Source organism: Nomascus leucogenys, chromosome 9 (genome assembly GCF_006542625.1).
Source record: "Nomascus leucogenys isolate Asia chromosome 9, Asia_NLE_v1, whole genome shotgun sequence".
NCBI lineage: Eukaryota > Metazoa > Chordata > Mammalia > Primates > Hylobatidae > Nomascus > Nomascus leucogenys.
This window is the reverse complement of record NC_044389.1, coordinates 13,246,975-13,268,558: the sequence shown is the minus strand read 5'-3', so window position 1 is coordinate 13,268,558 and position 21,584 is coordinate 13,246,975. Positions and strand designations below refer to the sequence as shown.

Genomic DNA, 21,584 nt, shown 5'->3' with positions numbered 1-21,584 from the left:
CTGGCCAGTGGATTAGGATGGCTTCAGAAGCTATGGAGCATCTTAAATACCAAGCATCTCCTAGGAGCTTAGGAAGTCTTGCAAGAGGCCAGGTGCAGTGGCTCACTCCTGCAATCCCAGCACTTTGCGAGGCCGAGCCAAGCAGATCACTTGAGGTCAGGAGTTCAAAACCAGCCTGGCCAACATGGTGAGACCCTGTTTCTACTAAAAGTACAAAAATTAGCTGGGCATGGTGGTAGGCGCCTGTAATCCCAACTACTTGGGAGGCTGAGGCAGGAGAATCACTTGAACCCAGGAGGCAGAAGTTGCAGTGAACCGAGATTGCGCTATTGCACTCCAGCCTCGGTGACAGAGTGAGACCTCATCTCAAAAAAAGAAAGTCTTGTAAGAGGCAAACCAAGTGATTTAAAAACAGACACTCTCTTGCATGTAATGCCAGCACTTTGGGAGGCCAAGTCAGGATGATCCCCCCGCTGAGCACAGGAGTTTGAGACTGGCCTGGACAACATAGTGAGACCCCATCTCTACAAAAAAAACTTTTTTAAAAATTAGCCAGGCTTGGTGGCCCACACCTGTAGTCCCAGCTACCTGGAAGGCTGAGGTGGGAGGACTGCTTGAAGCATGGGAGGTGGAAGCTGCATTGAGCTTTGATCACACCACTGTACTCCAAACTATGTGAAAGAGCAAGACCTTGTCTCAAAAAAACAAAAACAAAACCAAAAACCACACACACACACACACACACACACACACACCCCCAGGTACTAACACTCTCTTAAGCAACTTCAATCAACCTATGCTCTCCCTCTACATTCCTTCTGTAAAATATACTCATGGTCTTGGCCTGATGAGCACCTGTGGCCTGCTCTCACCAAGTAGTATTTGTTCCTAATCATATACTAGTTAACTTGTTATAGTAACTATGTTTTAATTGACTATTACATAAACCAATGAAATGAGTGTGGAAAGTTTTTATAAAAACCAGATTGTCTATTTAGGTGAGTAAAATTCTTACAAGATTGGAGAAAATGAGTAAATATTTAGAATTCTAAAATCAAATTCCTAGGCCAGGCATGGTGGCTCATGTTGGGAGGCTGAGGCGGGTGGATCGCTTGAGGTGAGGAGTTCGAAATCAGCCTGGCCAACATGGTGAAACCCTGTCTGTACTAAAAATACAAAATTAGCTGGGTGTGGTGGTACATGCCTGTAATCCCACCTACTTGGGAGGCTGAGGCAGGAGAATCACTTGAACCTGGGAGGTGGAGGTTGCAGTGAGTCGAGATCGTGCCATTGCACCCCAGCCTGGACAACAAGAGTGAAACACTGTCTCAAAAAAAAAAAAAAAAAAAAAAAAAAATCAAATTTCTTTTGTTGTTCAAATTCTTTATGCATTTTAAAGCTCAATCAAGCTGACATCATAGATAACGCATTATGGCTATTATGAATGAAGGCCCTCATCCCCAAACTGTAATTTTTCTCAATTTTAGAGTTTATTAAATGGATATACATATTTATGATTTAGGTTAAATATATCTTTCTCATCCAGTTAATAAACTGTTGAACTACTTATCCTGATCATATACAGAAGGGGCGTGTGTGTGTGTGTGTGTGTGTGTGTGTGTGTGTGTGTGTGTTCGCAGCAGAATCATGGGCAGTGAGAACGTATTGGCAAGGACAGAAAGGAAGCATGGTTTGAAACCGCACTCTTCTCCAACTTCTAGCTAGGTTAAGTTTGCCAGGAGCTAAAAGTTTTGGTGTTTAGAGGGGTGCCTTTGGACATTAATTTTAAATAGAAAAAATAACTTTTGTTTCCTCGGAAAGGCAACTTTTTAATTTCTCAATTTTCCCATCCAAGGGGAGGCAAAGAATGTTCTTTGGCCTCCACTCACCTCGAACAGGTCAAATGACCTCACCATTCCATTCCTCTACTGCAATGCAGCCGGTTATCCTGAAAATAAGAAACACACCCAAACTCACCACTTTCTAGCCCTTCATCCTTGCAAAATTAACCCAGAACACAAACAGGGAGCTGGATTATCTGTTCTGTTGTTGACTGGTTTTAAATGTTCCATTTATACTGATAAAAACGTAAGGTGCATTCCTATGTAAGCAATATTGAAACATGAAAAACTTGTTCACATAAATTTGAAGGGAGAAGTGAAAATATACACTTTACAAATTGATTCTTTACATCTTGAAGATGGATTTACAACAGTATTACTTTACACAAATTCCTACTTTATACAATTTTTTGTTTAGGCAGCTTTTCAGTAACATTTCTATAAGTTACACATGAAGCCTCCCAAAAGAAAGCTGAGCAGCTTAAAAGAGCCACATGCAAAGGATTGGTGACAGAGGGGCAAAGAGGGCGAAGCCATCACTCTCCTGCTTCATAGTCACTAGGAATTGAGGGACCCTGACCCTCATGCATAGCTCAATAAAGGCCAACACTGGGATCTTCATTGCTTTCCTCAGCTCTTCTTCCCAAGAAGCAATGTTTCATCAGAAGGGATTGGGTTTTCTGCAGCACTATGGCAAGGAAAGACTATTTTAATATAGGCTGACACTAGCATGGACTAGCATGTAGTCGGTCTGATAATGAATAACCAGCTCTGGCTTAATGCTTTACAATGGGCAATGACTCTTAAAATCCTTGTTGTCCAATTCTGTCTCCTGTTACAGGTATATAGCATCTGGAATCCATTCCGGTATGTGCTATATGGCAAGAAACATAGGCAAGACTGAGCCCAGAAAAACACACATGGGTACTAAATACCAATCAATGCCTGCTCCAAGCCAGAAGCAGGTCTTAACAGACTGCCAAATATCCATCAAGATTTTTAAGTGGGATAAAAAGAGGCAGAAACCCATTACAAAGGGCCTTCAGAGTACAACCCGAATTGGTAGAGAGCCATGTTTCACCCTCTTCCAGGTAGAGATCTACTCTATTCTTAGGCTAATCTCGCACTAACACCCAAAGGGCCATGTTGCTTTTGATGGTGGGTATAATGGCAAATTAGGTGCATTTCAGACACTTCTGCCAAAATATCCAAAGCCTCATTTTCTTAAGCTCTTCACTGGAGAATGAAGCAGGGAAATTCAGGTTTTTAACCACCTCCATCACCACAAGTGGCATCTCTCCTTTAGGGTAACTTGAGATAGAAAAATGAATCCCAGCTCCTAGGATACTGAAACGAAGCTGTAAAGAAGTCAACTTCCTTTACAGCTAGTCCAAATTACATAACCTTTCTCCAGGATAGAGGCTACATATAATCAAGCCCTTTATTCTATATAAGAAATCCCCCAAAGTCTAATCTGGAAGGAAAAACAAAAAACAAACAGTATTCACTTAGGTGAGGTGGGAGGCACACCTCATCTACCCTTTCTTTCTTTACCCACTGACCCTCCTTCTGGCCCACGCTCTAACTTAACACAGTCCCTTCCTCTCCCCCACCTCACAAAGCTGTAGGACTACTGAGATGGAAACTGAAGTGTCAGTTTCAACGTGCATTTTTATCATTTTCCCCTACAAGTTCAGAGGTTTCTCTGGTACAGGCCAGCTTCACAGCTAACATACAATGAAACATGGTTTTTAGATCACATCAGTCTGTAGTCATTTTAGGGATACAACAGAAGGCATAAATTGGAAAGTAAACGTTATCTGTGTTCATTAGTAGTGTGACGGTGTACAAGGTAGGAGGAATACTGTAGGAAAACTGGAAGATAAAACCCAGGCTTTGTTATTTACTAGTAGTACAGTGTAGCTTTGGGCAACTGACATTCTCTTTAAATTCAGCATCATCACACGTAAAATGATCAGTGGTTCTCATCCAGGGAGGGAGTGGTTCAAATACACACATGCCTACCTTTTCTAACTCACTCAGAGATACAAAGATTCGACTTCCTCAAAGATGCTATTGTCAGGGACTGTGTACCACCCACAGATGAAGAAGAAAAATTAGTGGGGATGGGGGCAGGGGTTGTGCTTACTAAGATGGCAAAAGCTCTCTAAAGGCAGTGGCTTTATATTAGCAGCAGGGTCTCCTTTTAAGTTTAATTTCTCAATGGAAGGTGAGGACTGGGACAGTTGGCATCCTACCTCAATGTTGGGGGTGATGGAGGGGGTTCTAAGAATTTGAATACTAACAAGGCCAAACCACGATGATTCCAAATTGTACTCTGGAGACTATTCTTCTCTATTGGCCCCAGAACCACCATCACACGAGGAGAAACATCACAACAACTGCAGAAAACTGCAGACAACTAGAAGTCATTCTTAAAGAGATTTAATTATTTGAAGTGCATAAAAGGGGAGGGTACATTTAAATCTCTGCTATATCACAAACTGCTGTTTTTGTTGTTGTTTTATTAAAGACCCACCAGTTTTACTCATCTTCAGGTTTATGGCTATAGAATATGGGGAAAACAAAAATTGGCAACAGAATAGGAAAAAGTAAGCAAAAGTCTGTTCACCAGAATGTCTTCTCCACTGCAGAACAGAGCCCTTTAAAAAAGAAAAGCAAGGAAAATAGCTATGGGCTATCCACAGCCAGTAATGATAGCTACAGTTTGAAAGAAATGAGAAAGGAAACCAGGAGGCAGAGTCTGGGAATTCACAAGTCTCCTCTCAAGACATATACTAAACCCGGACCTCTATGAGGATTAATTTTCCTTAGATTTCCTTCCAACGTCTTAACCCTAAACCAAGTTCCCCTGTCAATTCAAATATAATAAAGGCATCATTCCACAAGGAGGACTGATTTGAGGACTGAAGTGATTTGCCAACATTCTGAGAAAGCTTATTTTAAAAGAGCACGGCTTTAAAGATAGGTTCTAGTCCTTGAAGACAGAGGGGTTCTTTGTTAGTGAGGGCTGTAGGCATATGGCCCACCAAACAGAGCAGGACACAAAAGAAGAATCCCCTAATGTTGTTTGCAGGCTAACATCCACTGCTACTGCAACCTGGTTGGGCAGAGGCAAAAGCAAGCAGCCCCTTCTGGCTGTGCAACAGTAGAGGGGCAGAAGAAGCTGTGCTCTAATGGCTCTAAATAATCAGCATTTAGTGTTATGTTAGGACGAAGGATTTATTCCACAATATAAACTGTAACATTTGATACAAGCTACCAAAAAATAGGGGAGAAAGGAAGGGACAGGGAGAAAGCCAAAATACAGCTGTGGCAATTACTTACAGAGAAGTCTCTTTTCTACATCACTAGTTCATCAGTGACACTAGAAACTAGACATTTGTGTTCTGTACATCAATCGCTAAAGCACCAACACACTGTTTGGAAGTTTGTTTTGTTTTGTTTTAATTCCAGCCACTGAAACCAACACAGAAGTTATTGCTCAGATAAATAAACCTAGTCTACCAGGAAAAAGAAAAGTGGATAAAGGAAAAGAAGAAACAAACAAAAACCCCCAAAGTGAAAAACTTAAAAATTTCCCCAATGTGGTAACAGAGTAAACAAGGGAGAGCTTCCTCAAATGAGGATTTACTGGAATTTCTGGTGGGTGCCCTTTTGGGCACTGGAAGTGAGTTGGACTCTTAAGCTGGTAAATCCCAGAGAGAGGTAAAATTTTAATGCTGTACATGAAAAGGTGCAAGCTTCAATGCCTTCCAAATTGGTGGGAACCCCTGCAAAAAACAGTTAGCTTTTTAAACCTCAACAACCACAAACAGCTCTTAAGGAAAAAATACAAAAAGTGTCAAAAATTTTTTTAGTTGTTTTTTCTTTTCTTCAAAGAGTCCTGGAAAAATGATCCCGTAAGGAATAGAAATAGCACCGTTTACAGGCTGGCTTGAATACCAGTCCTGTAGCTTTGCTGAGATTTGAAGAAATCCTCTTGGTTGGAGTCCTGAATTACATTAAGTAGGGGGGTATCTGTTTTTGTGTTTTTACTTTCGGCTTGGTGCGTCCTTCACAGTACAGCGCACACAGATGTAGTCTTCTTTCTCTGCCATCTCTGGGGAGACACCAACACAGACCTGATGAAACCACTGATTGCAGCTGCCATCACACTGGACCCAGTCCACCTGGTTACAAAGAGCAGGAAGATGGGGTTTTCAGAGGAAAAAAATGGATTCAAAATTGGGCAGGCCAGCCTCAAGAAATTCAGGCCGTTTGCCAGTAACGGCCACTGTCCCACCACTGGGACCTCTGGCACAACAGCTAAGCCAAATGAGTGTAGCTGGCCCCCTAGCCAAAGCAACCGAGTCAAAGTCATTCTTCAAGTCGTGTCTGCTTTGGGGTTAAGACAGCGCTGCCCTGTGATAAGTAAGCCAAAGGGCATCACATCAGCATCCCTCCCACCTTCTTAGCGCCGGGAAGGTGAAAGCTGGAAGAGCAAGAAAAGGAAAAAGGGAAGAACAAGAGTTTCTTCAAGAAAAGGGAGGAGACCCAGGAACGATGGTAAGAGCACAGATATCAGTGGGGGAAGGGCTGAGCAATCCATTCAGATCAGCTCAAAGCAGATAAGCAGAGGAGAAAGACCCAGCGAGATGAGGTCTAGCTTACAGGGTTTCTGAGTTAAGGGAAAGCACGTCCTCTATGGCCCAAACCTCACTGACCTCATCTCCTTCTGGCTGCAGGCAGCTCACAGCTGGGCAGATGGCATCTTCATCCTCAGAGTCTTCCTGTTCAGAATAGGATGTGTCTGAGGGCAGGGAATGAGTTTCAGCAGAACGAACTAATTCATAGCTACGCTCTCTCTCTAACTTGAAATTGTTCATGTCCTTGGGGTGGCTCAGTTTGATTTTCTTCTTTTTGGGGGTCCGCATTTTCTTAACTCGTTCCCACCGCTCACTGGAGAGGCCCTCTCTTTCCAGGCGTCTCTTCAGTTTTCTCTCAAGACTGTTAATTCCATCTCGCTTCCCTCGGCAACAGTCATTCTGGGTGGAAGATAGGAAAGTTCAATTTTAGCCTATGGGTCACCTATTACTAAAACTAATGAAGCTAAGAGAACATGTAAATTAGAAATCAGATGATCCCCCAATCTACACGGGGAAAAAATACTGCATCTTAACCACTCCCCTCCCAGTCTTATATAAGACAACCAATTTGGGTTTAACATACTTCCTTCCCCTGTCACTGTTAGTGCTACCAAAGGATCACTGGAAAAAGGAATGTTAAAGACGTGATTAGCCTTCCAATTAACCAACCAATACCAGAAGATGGAGAGGTGCCCACTAAGAGTCTTCCTTTCACCAAATCCCTGAATGACTAACTACTGTATAGTTTCTGTCTGGGTGTTTATGTCTATCCTTTGACCTATAGGCTCCTGAGGAACCACACTAATAATCTTCCTTCTTGAAGGATGTACACCCCTACATCTTACAGGTGTAAGGTGCATTAACTGAACACATTCAATGATCGTGCCATACTACTTGGTATCATAACGAAAAATGAAATTCTAAATGCCAACATCAGCTCTCATGCTATCTTTAGTGAAGTTCTTCCCTAATTTGGCTTCAGGCTTCCTAGTAGATTTCTATCCTAACTATATTCTCAGGGGCCTTAAATGTGATGGGTCAGTTAGTTCACTAGAAGGAAGTGGCAGCAGCCGCAGTATCCTTAACTATGTTAAGAAACAGGACATTAAGGAGTATCCTTCAAGTAAGTCAGCATTCAAAATGGGTCATCCTCAGTCTAATCACCCAGTCCTCACACCAGCTGTCTGGTTATGTTTTGAGGAGTAAAATAAAGCATACCCACACCCCAGACTGTGCCTTGCCCCAGAAGCCTCTCAGACACTCACCTTCTCACTGCTGGGTCTCACTGGTGAGCTTCGGTCAGTCTGCTGAGCAGGGCTTGGCTTTGCAAGTAAAGTCTGGTAAAGTTCCTGAATTTCAGGAAGGGATACCTGGAGCAGCTGGGCTTCCATCAATAGTTCATTCACTTCTGGACTAACGCCTGTAAAAGACCAGACCAAATCAAAATGGTAACAACAAAGGGTGTTTCACATTCACATTTGGGTTTATGAGACAAATAGGAGGACTGCCCTTAATACCACTACTACCCTCTCCTTCTTAAATTACAAATTACCTTCAGTTGAAGTGAGGTTTACTTAATGTGCTTAAAGCCACAATATAATAAACAGAGCCAAAACTAGATTTCCTAAGTCTTCTGATTACTAGTATTAATTATACACTGAATCCCCTTCTCATTTAACTTATTGCGAATGCAGAAGAGATTGTACTTCTGCCTCGATGGCTTCTAACAGAAAGCAAGCAAAGAAACAGACTGATGGCCACAGTGTCAACAGTCTTGAGTAGATCAAGGAGCTCTAACCACATTACTAGACACACAGTGAGATGCTATGACTAAGGATCAGGACTCTAGGAAATGTGGATTATCCCTAAGATTCTCCACAAGTCTCCTAAGTAATGAAGCAACAACAGAGCCCATGACTTAGCATCTGACTTAAAAGCTTGGTGTTTATCAGCTGGTGTGGCATGAACCCTTTCATCCCTGAGGACAATGGATATAAAGTCTTCCTCTCTGTTCCTTTGCAATTATAAGCCTTCAAATAGGATCCCTTCCCTATTTTGCAAATACATAATAGCCTATATCCTACATTTCAGCATAAAGTCCTTTTTTATAGTACTTGATCATCTATAATAAAAACCTAGTAATACAAGATCACTCATTACTATACAGCCCTCAACATAATAACAAAATACAAACCATGGAGGGGGATACAACTTCGTCCAGTTGAGAAGGGAGAGTGCAAATATGAGGTTCTGTTGTCCCAGTCATCAGGCAAGGAAAATGATGTTGTGCCAGGAGGCTGAGATACCTAATGGAGGGAAAACATTTTATAATAAAATCTCTTCAGGATTAAAAATACTCCCATTAGTCCAATGACAGTAGCTTGCATTACCCAGGCAGGCAACCAGGGGGAAAAAAAAAACAACTTGATTTTCCCCTATTGAAGAGTCTCCTGGCATTTCAGAACTGGCCAAATCAACTCATATCTTCCCAAAGACCAAGCCTTTAATCTTTCCAGTTCTACTTGGACTAATTTCAGAGACGTAAAGAAGACCATTGGGAAATAAGCCACTTTCTCAGTGTGAGAACAGATCATACAGCCTTTTAATCCTTTTCTAATTCTCCTTATTGAAGATTAAAATATGATGAACACATATGTGCCCCTTTGAGTAAATCAAATGAGGACCTGTCAGAAATCATCCATAACCACTTTCCTATCTTCCTTAGTGTTTTATTAAAGGAGCTAGGGGAAACACTCCTTTGACCATGAATTAATATAAGAGTTGTGTCCTTTCCCTTTACTAAGAAAGGTAAACTCCTAGCACAACCTGGGTAAAGAACACCAAAGACTCCACTTTGGGAGTGTGCACAAATGCCACAAGTCATCTAATGCAACAAATATTTAATTCATCATCTATGTGTCAGGCACTATATTTCAGAAGCCTGCAAAGAAATAAAAAACCAAGGAAACACATATGACAGACTGTTTTTTTTTGGTCTTCATCTTTATCAACAATTTAACTCATAGAATCCATGTGTCTGTGCTCATATGGCACAAGAGAGTTGTGTTATCTCTGGTACAGAGATGTTTACCAACTTTAAAAACCATCAGATTAACCTCATAAAGATTGAATACTGCCTTCCTGATTGTACTTTTCTATTGTCTTCACATTCTTTTACTGCAGCCACCTATGGAAGATGACAGAAAACTCTGCCCACCCAGTGATGGTCAAAAGAATCCAGCTTTTGGCAGAAAGATCACAAATCGTGTGTAACCCAGGAGCTTTCCTCTGAAATAACACAGTGCTCAAACACTTCTTTCAAAAAATATTTTCTCTTAAAGCGCAAAAAGAGATAAAAGGCAGGAAGTGCTTTCCCTTTCTACTAATTGACTTACATGAGAAGAAGCAGGGTAAAAAACTTTTTAGCCAAGCAAAGACTTAAAGATACATCATATACGTACATGTAAAATATACATGGGTCAGCACACATATAAATGAAAAAATTATTTTGAATAATTTTTGAAATTATGTGAAAAGCTAAATATGTGCTCTATAGAAAGAGTGCCTGGGAAACAACTTCTAATAGGAGCAGAGGAAACTAAAAGGATATGTTATACCTGCATGGTCTTGAAGTGGGAAGCTACAGGTAAAGAGGGTGCTGTTAACAGTAAAGTGATCACACCAAGGGAATAGCAACACCAAAGCTACAGGTTCGAGAGAAAGGTACAGAGCTTTGCAAATTCCAATAACCCAACAAGGAAAGTCCAGATTCACCTTGTTTGTGTCTGACACCTGTCCTGCTGAGGCTTGCCATCTGCTATATAACAGTCCTGAGCCCACTCGATCTTGCACAAATTTAAGATTCCCTGATGAAAGCAGTTGCTGGGCTCTGTGCTGCCAGTTCACCGTTCTTTCAATCATATATCGAAGTGCATCTCCCTCAGGAAGGCGAACTCGGATACGCTGAAGAGAGGCGAGCAGGGGCAGAATTTTCTCTAATGGAGGTTTCTCTGACCTCCGACAGTGGGGACAAAGCCAGATTCGGGGGCCCTGTGAAATACTGGGTACCGCCACACAACTGGTATGGAAAGCATCCCTGCAGAGTTCACATTGAATCATAGGGGCAGCTGGTGCCTTCTGACATAGGCAGATTTTTATATCCACATCTTGGACAGGTGACAGCAATTTCCCTTCATTGGCGAGTCTGAGAGACTGCAAGGCTTCCATTTCCCTTAGGCGAGCTTCCCCGAGAGTTGCCATCTGAAAAAGAGTTAACAATCAAGGATGACGTCCTAGATAACTTGGCCTTCCCCTAAAACTCAAAGTCCTGGTGGTTCAGAGCATGGGATCCTAAGTAGATCATCTGTATTCAAAACCTGACTCTGCCTCATACTAAGCTGTGTGAGTGACCTGGTGCCACGTATTCCACGGTGGCTAAATTTCTGCATGTGTAAAATGGAGGTGATAATAGTGCCCACCTCACAGGGCTGAGATGACAGTTAAGTGAGAGATGTGGGATAGGACACTCTTTGCCTGGCACATAGTAAACAAGTTCTCAAAAAATCTGTCACAGTTAAAAAACCATTTCCAATCATCACATCTATCCTCTTTCAAATTCATCACGATTCACCAGATGAAGCACCCTTACAAGGCCAGAATAAACTCTCCATTATCTCTATTAAATAAAAAAAAAAAAAGCCTAAAAGCAAATCAAGTAAAGAAAGACCTTTGTTATATTTTTTTTAAAAATCCACTTCTTTTGTAAATATAATACACAGGTAATATGTGTGGGTTTGGCCAGGCGCGGTGGCTCACGCCTGTAATCCCAGCAGTTTGGGAGGTCGAGGTGGGTGGATCACGAGGTCAGGAGATCGAGACAATCCTGGCTAACATGGTGAAACCCCGTCTCTATTAAATATACAAAAAATTAGCCGGGCGTAGTGGCAGGCGCCTATATTCCCAGCTACTCGGGTGGCTGAGGCAGGAGAATGGTGTGAACCCAGTGGGTGGAGCTTGCAGCGAGCTGAGATTGCGCCACTGCACTCCAGCCTGGGCAACAGGGCAAGACTCCATCTCAAAAAAAAAAAAAAAAAAAAGGTAATATATGTATGGGTTATATGATAACAAGGTAACTTCTGACAGCTTAGAGATGGAAAGCAAATGACTAACCTTTGAGTTCTACCATAAATTAACAGATAATACGTGGGGAGAATTTTTAAATCAGGCGTCTACAGACAGATGGACAGACTAAAATCTACGAAAGATACTGCATATACAGTTTCAAACCAACATATATATACATCTCAGGAGAGGGGGACTGTAACTTTCAGTTAGTCTTTATAAAAACAAACCACAGATGGAATGGAGGACCTCTGATGGCAGAAATCTGTCTAGAACCTGACTGAATACACAAATATACACTAAAGAACATCTGTGTCAAAATACCTAAATAAATCAAGGCAATCCATGTCTATCACAAGAGGTCTGGCAGCTACAAAGAAATCAATGGGAGAAGGTGTCCGGATCCACAGATGAACCCATTCAATCTAGTCCCAGTAGCAGGTATACATTCCCACTCTAGAACGGGCAATGCTTCGTGCCATTAACAGCATCACATAGCTATCCCTTTTTTATCCTGATAAGGTGCTTAATGTGTAACATTAGTTATACATTGCTTTATCTTCTTTAAACTATCATCTTTGAATCAACAGTATTTACTAAATGCAGGTCAGAGATGTCAGGTATTCTAGATGAGTATCAAAGTATCCAGTAAACTTTTAAAAGTACTTCTTAACTATAATCTAATAAATTAGCATTGCAGTTTCATATATCTATTAATATTAGTCTCAATATCTTTAGTTAGCATTCCTGGATCAACCCACAGACACTAAACAAGACTGTTTCTGTGTCTGCAAGACCCTGACTGGGAAGCCTACCCTGAATCTTTCCCATCTCTGTGCATCTTACCATTCAAAACTCTTAACACTTGACCATTTTCAAAAAGTCTTTTTAGTAAAACTGAACACTTTCAAGTTACTCTACTTGCCTTCTCCAAATTCCTATAAACCAGAAAGGGTTAGAAATTATTCTTCCCAATAATACAGAAAGGAGAAGAAAAAACCCCTACATACAGCTGAAGCAGTCTCTTTGCTTTCAGTTAAAGCTCTCTCCAGGTCACTCAGACTTTCTAATTTGGTGCTTTTTTTCTTTCCATTTGGCAAGGGCTCCTTTAACTTTCTCTGCTTCCTTTTCAATCCCAAAAGGCCAATATCACATCGAGGACACAGCACCTAATGTGGGACAAAGCACAACCAATGGTAAAATAAATTTCAGATAAAGCATTATGTAGGAAGTCCCAAAATAAAAGCCTAAGCAGTAAAAAGGATGTGCATTTCTTAGTATTGAAGATTTTCTTTGGAACATGCAACCCTGAGACTCTCCTTTACAAAAGGAGGAGGAAGACTCATAAAAGATCAACTGATTCCTGATTCAATTAAGTAACAAGTTAAAAATGTGATATATACCAGCTGATCCCAGTCATGATGCACAAGCAAGTTTACAGAAAATACAAAAAGTGCAGTTAAAGCACTTTTAAAAGATGGGGGAGATCATTTATCAGGTGGGTGAAATTCAGGTGGGTGAAGCACGGCCAAGTTTAAGAGTCCAATTTCAACACAGAGGAATTTCACCCAATAGGAAAAAATTTTCTTCTTTAGATACTGTTATGCTAAATGAACCAAGAAAACAATTAAAGGTTGCTTCACCAGAAAATTAGAAGAGTCTCCCTGGCTTTACTGGAAGAACAACTCACAGAATATAGATTAATCTGTGATGTCATCTTTGTATGTGATGAACTGCATGTTTTACCAAACTAGGAGATCTAAGGTCTTGCAGATGAGCTGGTTGTAAACTTACCTCTAAGAGAGAATATGGAGAATTCTCAGTCAAGAATGTATTAACAGCACATTCTTTCCAAGCCTGAACCTCAGCTACTAGGGTTTCCAGTCTTGGCAAAGAATTCAGATGTACCGGGATAGATCGGCCTCGTGTAACAAGTTCTATGAGTGTGTCTAACACTGGCACACGTCCTCCAGCCTAATAAATCAAGAAAAATTACAGCAGTTTAGAAAAAAGAACACTTCTATGAAAAACAGGAAAAGCTTAATTCAGATTGGTCCATTGAGTACTTCAGATTACTCCATGATCTCAACATGCTAAATTCAAACATTGACTAACCTGCCAGCTGACCAATGATGTTGGGGGTAGAAGTGACATTTGTTCCTTCATTACATAAACACTTAGAGAACCTAGTTTGGGTCTTTTGTTGGTGGTGGTGTTTTTTTTTTTTCTTTTTTTAAGACGGAGTATCACTCTTGCCTGGGCTGCAATGCAGTGGTACAATCTCAGCTCACTGCAACCTCTACTTCCTGGGTTCAAGCAATTCTCCTGCCTCAGCCTCCCGAGTAGCTGGGATTACAGGCATCAATCACCATGCCCAACTAATTTTTGTATTTTTAGTAGAGACGGTGTTTCACCATGTTGGCCAGGCTGGTCTCAAACTCCCGGCCTCAAGCAATCCTCCCACCCTGCCCTCCCAAAGTGCTGGGATTACAGTGAGCCACTGTGCCAGGCCTAGAGAACCTAGTTTGTGCTAGGCTCTAAGGATACAAATGTGAACATGGCATATACTGTGGTCCCTTTGTTCTATTTATACCCTTCTAAATTCACTCATCTCACTGGTCCCTATTGACAGTTTGAAAAAAATTTCAACAGAAATGAAGGTTTGTAGTAACTCAAGACTTTCATACTGAATTACACAAATAAAAAGCAACAAAACAATATTTTACCCCAATCTACTCACCAATGATTAATTAAAGCAACTCAATATAAATTATTCAGGAAACTATAAGTTGAGACAGCCCAGTGGTTCTCAAACTTTAGCATGCATAAGAATCATCTGGAAGGCTTGTTTAAACACAGTTTCCTTAGCCCTATCCCCCAAATATTCTAATTCAGTGGGTCAGAGGAAGGTCCATAAATTTGCACTTCTAACAAGTTCCCAGGTGAAGCTGCTGTTGCCGATGCTAATACTGCTGGTCTGGGAACTGTATTTTTAGAAAGAGATAGCCAAACTAGAAGGAGAGTAAAAGCATTAAGGTTATGGAGTATGAAATGCATTGGTGTTGCTCTAATACAATGTAAAACTTAGCATCACTAATGGTAGGTCATCCAGATATGTCTCCTGTTGTGATGCAATATAGAATATACAGTATTACCTGAAATTTTAATGCATTATATTAAGAAAAAGTTTAACTTGGATGCACCAGGGCTTTAAAACTAACTTCCAATTTATAGGAAATACAGAGAATAGAACACTCCACAAAGAAACAATCAAACAAATCCAGAAGGTGGAGCATACCATGGGATAACTGTCTAGTCAGTGACATGAGAAAAAGTGGGGCGGGGAGGAAAATGCTACAGGATTAAAAGAAACTTAAACAGATGACAATTTGGTGCAACATGTGTTTCTGGGTTAGACAAACAGCCATAAGGGACATTTTTGGGACAACTAGGGAAGACTGGGTAGGCTGATATTTTGCTGCCTTTGATATTTATTCTTACAGGATTAAAACTGTTAGGGCATAAATGTTCTAATGGACACTTATGAATGTGACTCATAAACTGATGCTATTCATATGATATTTAATTTAGAAATCTGAGTACTTCCTATGTGTAAAGCAGAATACTGCATAACATTTAAGTAATCCACCTAATAGAAAGTAGTTCCTTGTTGTTAGTCATGTGTATTAGTCCTTAAATATATGATGCAAAAAAAAAGGCTACTTTTTCAGGAATGAAGCAAAACTTGCCTTTTGCCCTTAATGGCACTGTTGCAAACATAGTAAGTAGCATATACATATAAAATATGAAGGAAATAAACTCATCCAGAAGCATGCCCTTGCTTTCTGATTTTATATGTCAGCCTCTCCTTATTGCCATGACCTCACCTTCTGGCTGCTAGCAATCATGGAGTAAAAAGGAGGACCATGACTAAAACTAATTACTATAATACCAACTATCATTGACAAGTGCCTGCATCTAAAACTCTCATTAACAAAATTTGTGTCCATAGTAAATACTGTCTTTGTTTTTGTTTTTTTGGCTTGCTGGAGTCAGTCCTTAATTATGTAATCTCCTCAAACAATGTATCTTCTTTTCCCTATTAACAAGAACAGATGCCCAGATGCAACCATTTGTCTAGAATTGTCCTGTTTGGTATTTCTTGTTAGCAACTAGCCAATTAACACCACTTAAAATTACACAAATATTCAGAAAGCCATATAGTATTTTTATTTCTAGCATTTGAGGACTTCAACAAAATAGAACTTGAGACTTTTTTTTTCTCAGTAGGTCCGTAACACCTATTGGTTTATGATGATAAGAGATAAGGGAAGACATCCCCCATCAAACACTTTTCAAATTAAGTCATTCAGCCAGTTGTCTGAAAACTGGGAAAATCATATTAAAGAATGCATTCTTTTTGTACCTTAACAATGCTACAAGTGAATTTCATTCTTTTTTTAAACTTATATACAGGTCAGTAAGTATAACATCTAGCATAAAACCACAAATACTTGATGGAAATGACTGGATACTTTGGATAATTACTTTGGAACTGGGTAGGTTTTATTTCTTTTGTAGGGTTGGGAGGGTACTTTTAAATCACTACTTCATGAAAATTCTGGGCCTTGGGGCTTAGTTTGGGCATTTAGTCATATAACTAGATTCACTGAATCTGCTATTACTGATTGTCTCAACTTCAAAGTTATAGACAAGCCAACAAGAGGTAATCATACTTATCAAAGAGTAGAAAACTACTTTCTCTCACTACTTCATTGTTAGCTCTTTTGCTTCAATCTGCAGTCAAGTACTCGAGTTTGTTATGAAAGACTCCCCAGCTCCCAGAAAAAGTTGGTGACACTGTCTAAGCTTAAATATTTGAGACAACTGGTCAGGATAATAGCTGGTAAGTACATCCAAATAAGTATGAATAGAATTAGTCTTCTGGTCAACCCCTAAAATACTGAAACTGTGCAGTGAGATCCAACGTATTATTCTTCACAACTTTCCAATATTGTTCTTTATGGATGCACTTACACATTCTGTATATACTTTTTAAAACCAACCTGCAGGGCCTCTACATCCTGAAGCCAGTCTCTGGCTCTCTGCACTGAGTCTTTCAGAGCCGCACCATTGGGCAGATATGCAGGGATCTCTTCGATTTCCTTTACTGCCGTAGCAAGGCTATTCAATGAATGTCGTGGCCTACAAAATGCAAACAAAGACTTCTTAGCATTTTATACGATGGTTCATTTTTCTTATGGTTACCAAAAAGACTATCATTTCAAAGGAAATTCAGTATGGGAAATAAATTTTTTCAAATGACATTGTCTATTCCTGTTGAAAATTATCTGCACTGTTTTCTTGCAGAACAGTGCCTATTAACTCTCAGACTTTTCTCTTTAAGACTCCTTGGAACCGTATTAACTGTGAGTTTAAACAGCTTCACCTATTTGTAAATATTTTCCTCTCTCGAAGACAGGATATTAACAGGATCCAGGGAAATTTCATTAAACCAACTCTAGAAAAGGTGTGTCCAATTGAATTATTCATTTTATAATCAGTAAAACAAGAAAAAATTAACATTCTTTTATTCAGGTCCCAAAGCAGCTCCAAATATCTCAGCTATTTCTACATGTCTTCCACATGCATAATAACCACAGCTACTGAGCACTTGCCATACACCAATCATTGTGCTCTGTGTTTAAGATGGAGATAACTGTCCAACCTTCCCAAAGAAAGAGAAGTCTGCTTTTTCACCTGGCCTTGAGGAGACTCTTGGCTTTGTCGTCCCAGTGCTCTGATACTGTGAGCAGTTCCTGCAGCCGGGCCATAGCTTTCTCCACTGCTGAATACGGGGCCAGCCCTACCCCTAGGTCTATGAGACGTCTCATATCATCTAAAGTAAGGGAGCTGGGGTCTAGGCAAGCTTGCTGCACCTCTTCTAGCCAACGGGCTTGTTCCAAACGGATACGCATCTCAGCAAGCTGTGGAAGTTCAACATCAAATTCAAAGCTGACATCTAACAAGTCCTGCAGCTCCGCAGCACTAGGCATTTCCTCAGAGAGTAGTTTCTGACTATGCTGTTGAAAATCTTCTACACGATTCAAGAGATCCTAAAAAAAATACACAGGTTGTTGCATTAAAACAGTAATTTCAGTAACTGGCTTCTTTCAAACTTAGAATCTTAAATTCATATTCAATGAGATCCCATTTAATTTTAGTAATAATATAGGTAAACAAGATTAATACATAAGCCAACTGACAGCAAATACTAAGTGACTATAACAGAGACCTTATCCCAACTTAAACTAGCTGAAGTCAACTTTCTTTTTTTTTTTTTTTTTCTGCAACCTCCGCCTCTTGGGTTCAAGCGAGTAGCTGGGACTACAGGCATGCACCACCACGCCTGGCTAATTTTTGTATTTTTAGTAGAGATGGGGTTTCACCATATTGGTCAGGCTGGTCTTGAACTCCTGACCTTGTGATCCGCCTCCTCAGCCTCCCAAAGTGCTGGGGTTACAGGTGTGAGCCACCATGCCCAGCCAAGGTCACTTTCAAAGTAAAAATTTCCAACTTTATTTCCCCTGTGGACCTACTAAATCTCTTTATATACACATACCACTCAATGAGTTATTAAAAGCATCTGCAAATAAATGTACGTATTAATCATCAAAGATTACTTAGTAATGTCAGTCGAGTTTATATACAAAATACAGGATTACCAAAGTATTCTCCCACACATCCCTCTATGGTTACCTTTAGTAATGGTGTCTGACTGAGGACACATGGAAGAGCATACAGCTGTGTTACAAACTGCCGGAGCTCATTCACTGTCAACTGATTTTGGGATTTCCCTCCACCAGATCGGTATCTATAAAGACAAAGGCCCAAGGAAGCCATATAAGAATATATATATATGTCCACCACACCCAGGTGGTCCCAGAAATTCAAGACAGGAGTCACAACAGGTTTCCAAACATAGATGCCGAAGAATCCAAACTCACGCAGTCAGAAGCACATACCTAGTTTGCCTTTTGCCATTAAGCAATTGCTGCGCAACAGAGGCACACTTCTCTGCATCCTGTGTGACTAGGCGAAGGTGTCGCAAAAGATCATTGTCTGGGAATTTCTTCATTTCAGATTCTTCAATTAAAGCCTTGAAGCTGACAAGGCCTAGGAATGAATAAAAAAGTCATATTTTCTGTAATCATTATGTTTATTACTACTGGTATGAAATTCAGAGGAGACTGGTTTTGTCAGTTCTTGTCTAGAAATGTAACTTACAAATTTTTGCAATGCTTTAAATTATTAACAAATTTGTTGATTTGGTTTTTGCAGGGTGGTGGCTGAACACGGAGTTTTTTAAACAAGTGCCTAGAGTTGAACTTAAATATAAAAATGCTAAGACCTGACATGTTTTAGGGTGGGTACAGTGGCTCACGCCTGTAAATCCCAGCAATTTGCAAGGCCAAGGCAGGAAGATCACTTGAGGCCAGGAGTTTAACACCAGCCTGGTCAACACAGCAAGATCTCATCTCTACAAAATTAAAGAACTTAGCCAGGCATGGTGGCACACAACTGTAGTCCCAACTATTTGACAACCTAAAGCAGGAGGATTACTTAAACCCAGGATTTCAAGGCTCCAGTGAGCCATGACCATGCCAGTGCACTCCAGTCAAGATGACAGAGCAAGACTCTGTCTCCAAAAAGAAAAAAAAAAAAAAACAAAAAACACCACAATGAGATATCATCTCATACCAGTCAAAATGGCTATTATTAAAAAGTCAAAAAGTAACATGCTGGCAAGGTTGTGGAGAAAAAGGAACGCACATACACTGTTGATAGAAGTGTAAATTAGTTCAACTATTGTGGAAGACAGTGTGGTGAATCAACCTAAATACCCATCAATGATAGACTGGATAAAGAAAAATGTGGTACATATACACCATGGAATACTATGCAGCCATAAAAAAGAATGAGCTCGTGTCCTTTGCAGGAACATGGATGGAACTGGAGGCAATTAGTTAGCAAACTAACACTAGGAACAAGAAAGCAAATACTGCATATTCTCACTTATAAGTGGGAGCTAAATGATGAAAACACATGGATACATAGAGGGGAATAACACATGAACACATACAGGGGAACAACACACAATGGAGCCTATTGGAGGCTGGAGGGCAGGAGGAAGGAGAGGGTCCAGAAAAATAACTAATGGGTACTAAGCTTAATACCTGGGTGATGAAATAATCTGTACAACAAACGCCCATGTCACAAGTTTATCTATGTAACAAACTTGCACATATAACCCTTGAGGTGAAAAGTAAAAAAACAAAAAACAAACTATATTTTCATAAGAAAAAAGAGAGAGACAGACAGACAAAAAGGGTAGCAGTGACTTTCAAAGGGAATGACAAGTGCCAGGGACCTTAACCTTAATTAGAACTAAGAAGTGATAAACTACCATTTCAGAGACTCCTGATTTAGTGTCATGCTGCCTTTGTCACAAGATGTTTTGTTTTTGTTTTTTTTAAAGATTTCAATGTCTTTGTAAGAAATGTGAAATTTTTATTTCTGAGACAAAAATAAAGGTTTCCTAACAATATCGTTTTTGTTAAGTAAGTGATGTTGCACAACTCATGTAACAAAATTTCACTGTGATGTAAGGACAACTGCCTTATCCACTCTCGATTTTAAAACCTTCTCTGCTGGTGCTCTGTAAACCTGGCTATGTAGAGGGGCTAACCAGGGATGAGGTCAGGCTGTTTCAAGAAATGTTTTGTTGACTTTAATTTGGCTACATCACAGTGAGCCCCAATTTGCCAATTACCAAGTCACTTTCTATATCACATACTTTTCTTCTTGTTGATCTTTGCCTCCAAAGCTTCATTCACATTCAAGGCCCATTCGTTGTAAGATTCTGCTCGAAGCTTCAATGCATTCATCATAGGGTAGAGATCATCCAGCGTGTATCTATACCTGGAAATAATACCACCACACTTAGCTTTGAGACGTGTAGCTTTGGAGAAAACTAGATGTTTTATACTTAACATTTCAGCCCTAGAACTGCGATATCATTGAGCTTTTAATAAGGATCAACTGTTTTCCACAGGAAAAAAAAAAATCATTCGTCCTACTTACCGCAATTTATATTTATAAGGAGGACAGGAACACAATTCTTTTACATGATGCAGGCAAACAAGCAGGCCAGGTTTACAAGAACAGGAGATGGCAGACATGAAGCATGTAGTTTTGCATTTTACACACTGACGTTCATCATCTGGCAACAGCTCAAAATCCATTCTTTCCGAATCAATCACTCCCTAGAATAAAGTATACTTTAGAGAGACCTCCAAAGGATAATATAATCCACCAGCCCAAGACAAACATGCAGTAGTACTTGAGTTTGGAAAAAAAAAAAAAAAAAAAAAGCTTTACCAAAATAGGGATGCATGATTAAAAATGTGTGGCATACAAAGAAACAAATGACCTAGCAAATATAGGCAAGTTCATTTGTCTAGGGAGATCTTTTTCAGACAAGGCAGGTCCTTATGTTTGGTCATTTTGATCTGAGTATGAACACCACAGGACTGTAAAACTACTGAGATTAGTTGTCTGTTCTACTCCAAATTAGCCTTGTCCACATTTTGGGTATAGATAAGAGGTATACATAAGAGTAAAAGAAAGGAATATGCTTCCTACTTCTGAGGAAATATGGAGAATCTATTAAAAGGACAAAAACAAAAGGAAAGAAGACGGGACGAGTGGAAAAGACTATCATGCAGAAATTGAGTTTGGGAAGATGCTGAGCGGTCTCTTAGCCTTTTACAGTAAGTTATATGAAAGGATGTCATTACCTGAATAGTTAGAAAATTTGTGCAATAGGAAAGACTAAAGTCATAATTAAACATTTCCTCCTAGAAGACTGTCAGGAAAAATAATGTCTTGAACCAGTAAATTTCAACATAAT

General features: G+C 40.0%; 1 protein-coding gene across 2 annotated transcripts in view; it reads right to left on the bottom strand.

Moving 5' to 3' along the window:
- Window positions 1–4,269: 4,269 nt before the first annotated feature.
- The window catches only part of KDM5B (lysine demethylase 5B), an 80,619-nt gene continuing 63,304 nt past the window's right edge, over window positions 4,270–21,584 (bottom strand). The window contains exons 15-27 of one of the 2 annotated variants that reach the window (XM_030818633.1): window positions 20,756–20,937; window positions 20,469–20,593; window positions 18,637–18,787; window positions 18,371–18,485; window positions 17,372–17,727; window positions 16,678–16,816; window positions 13,406–13,585; window positions 12,622–12,780; window positions 10,265–10,750; window positions 8,685–8,796; window positions 7,756–7,910; window positions 6,569–6,889; window positions 4,270–6,034 (exon numbers count right to left, since the gene is read on the bottom strand). In XM_030818633.1, coding sequence (XP_030674493.1) covers window positions 5,897–6,034; window positions 6,569–6,889; window positions 7,756–7,910; window positions 8,685–8,796; window positions 10,265–10,750; window positions 12,622–12,780; window positions 13,406–13,585; window positions 16,678–16,816; window positions 17,372–17,727; window positions 18,371–18,485; window positions 18,637–18,787; window positions 20,469–20,593; window positions 20,756–20,937 — 2,619 coding nt within the window. In that variant the 3' untranslated portion in view covers window positions 4,270–5,896. The remainder of the gene's footprint in view (window positions 6,035–6,568; window positions 6,890–7,755; window positions 7,911–8,684; window positions 8,797–10,264; window positions 10,751–12,621; window positions 12,781–13,405; window positions 13,586–16,677; window positions 16,817–17,371; window positions 17,728–18,370; window positions 18,486–18,636; window positions 18,788–20,468; window positions 20,594–20,755; window positions 20,938–21,584) is intronic. The other variant, XM_030818634.1, reaches the window with a different exon arrangement.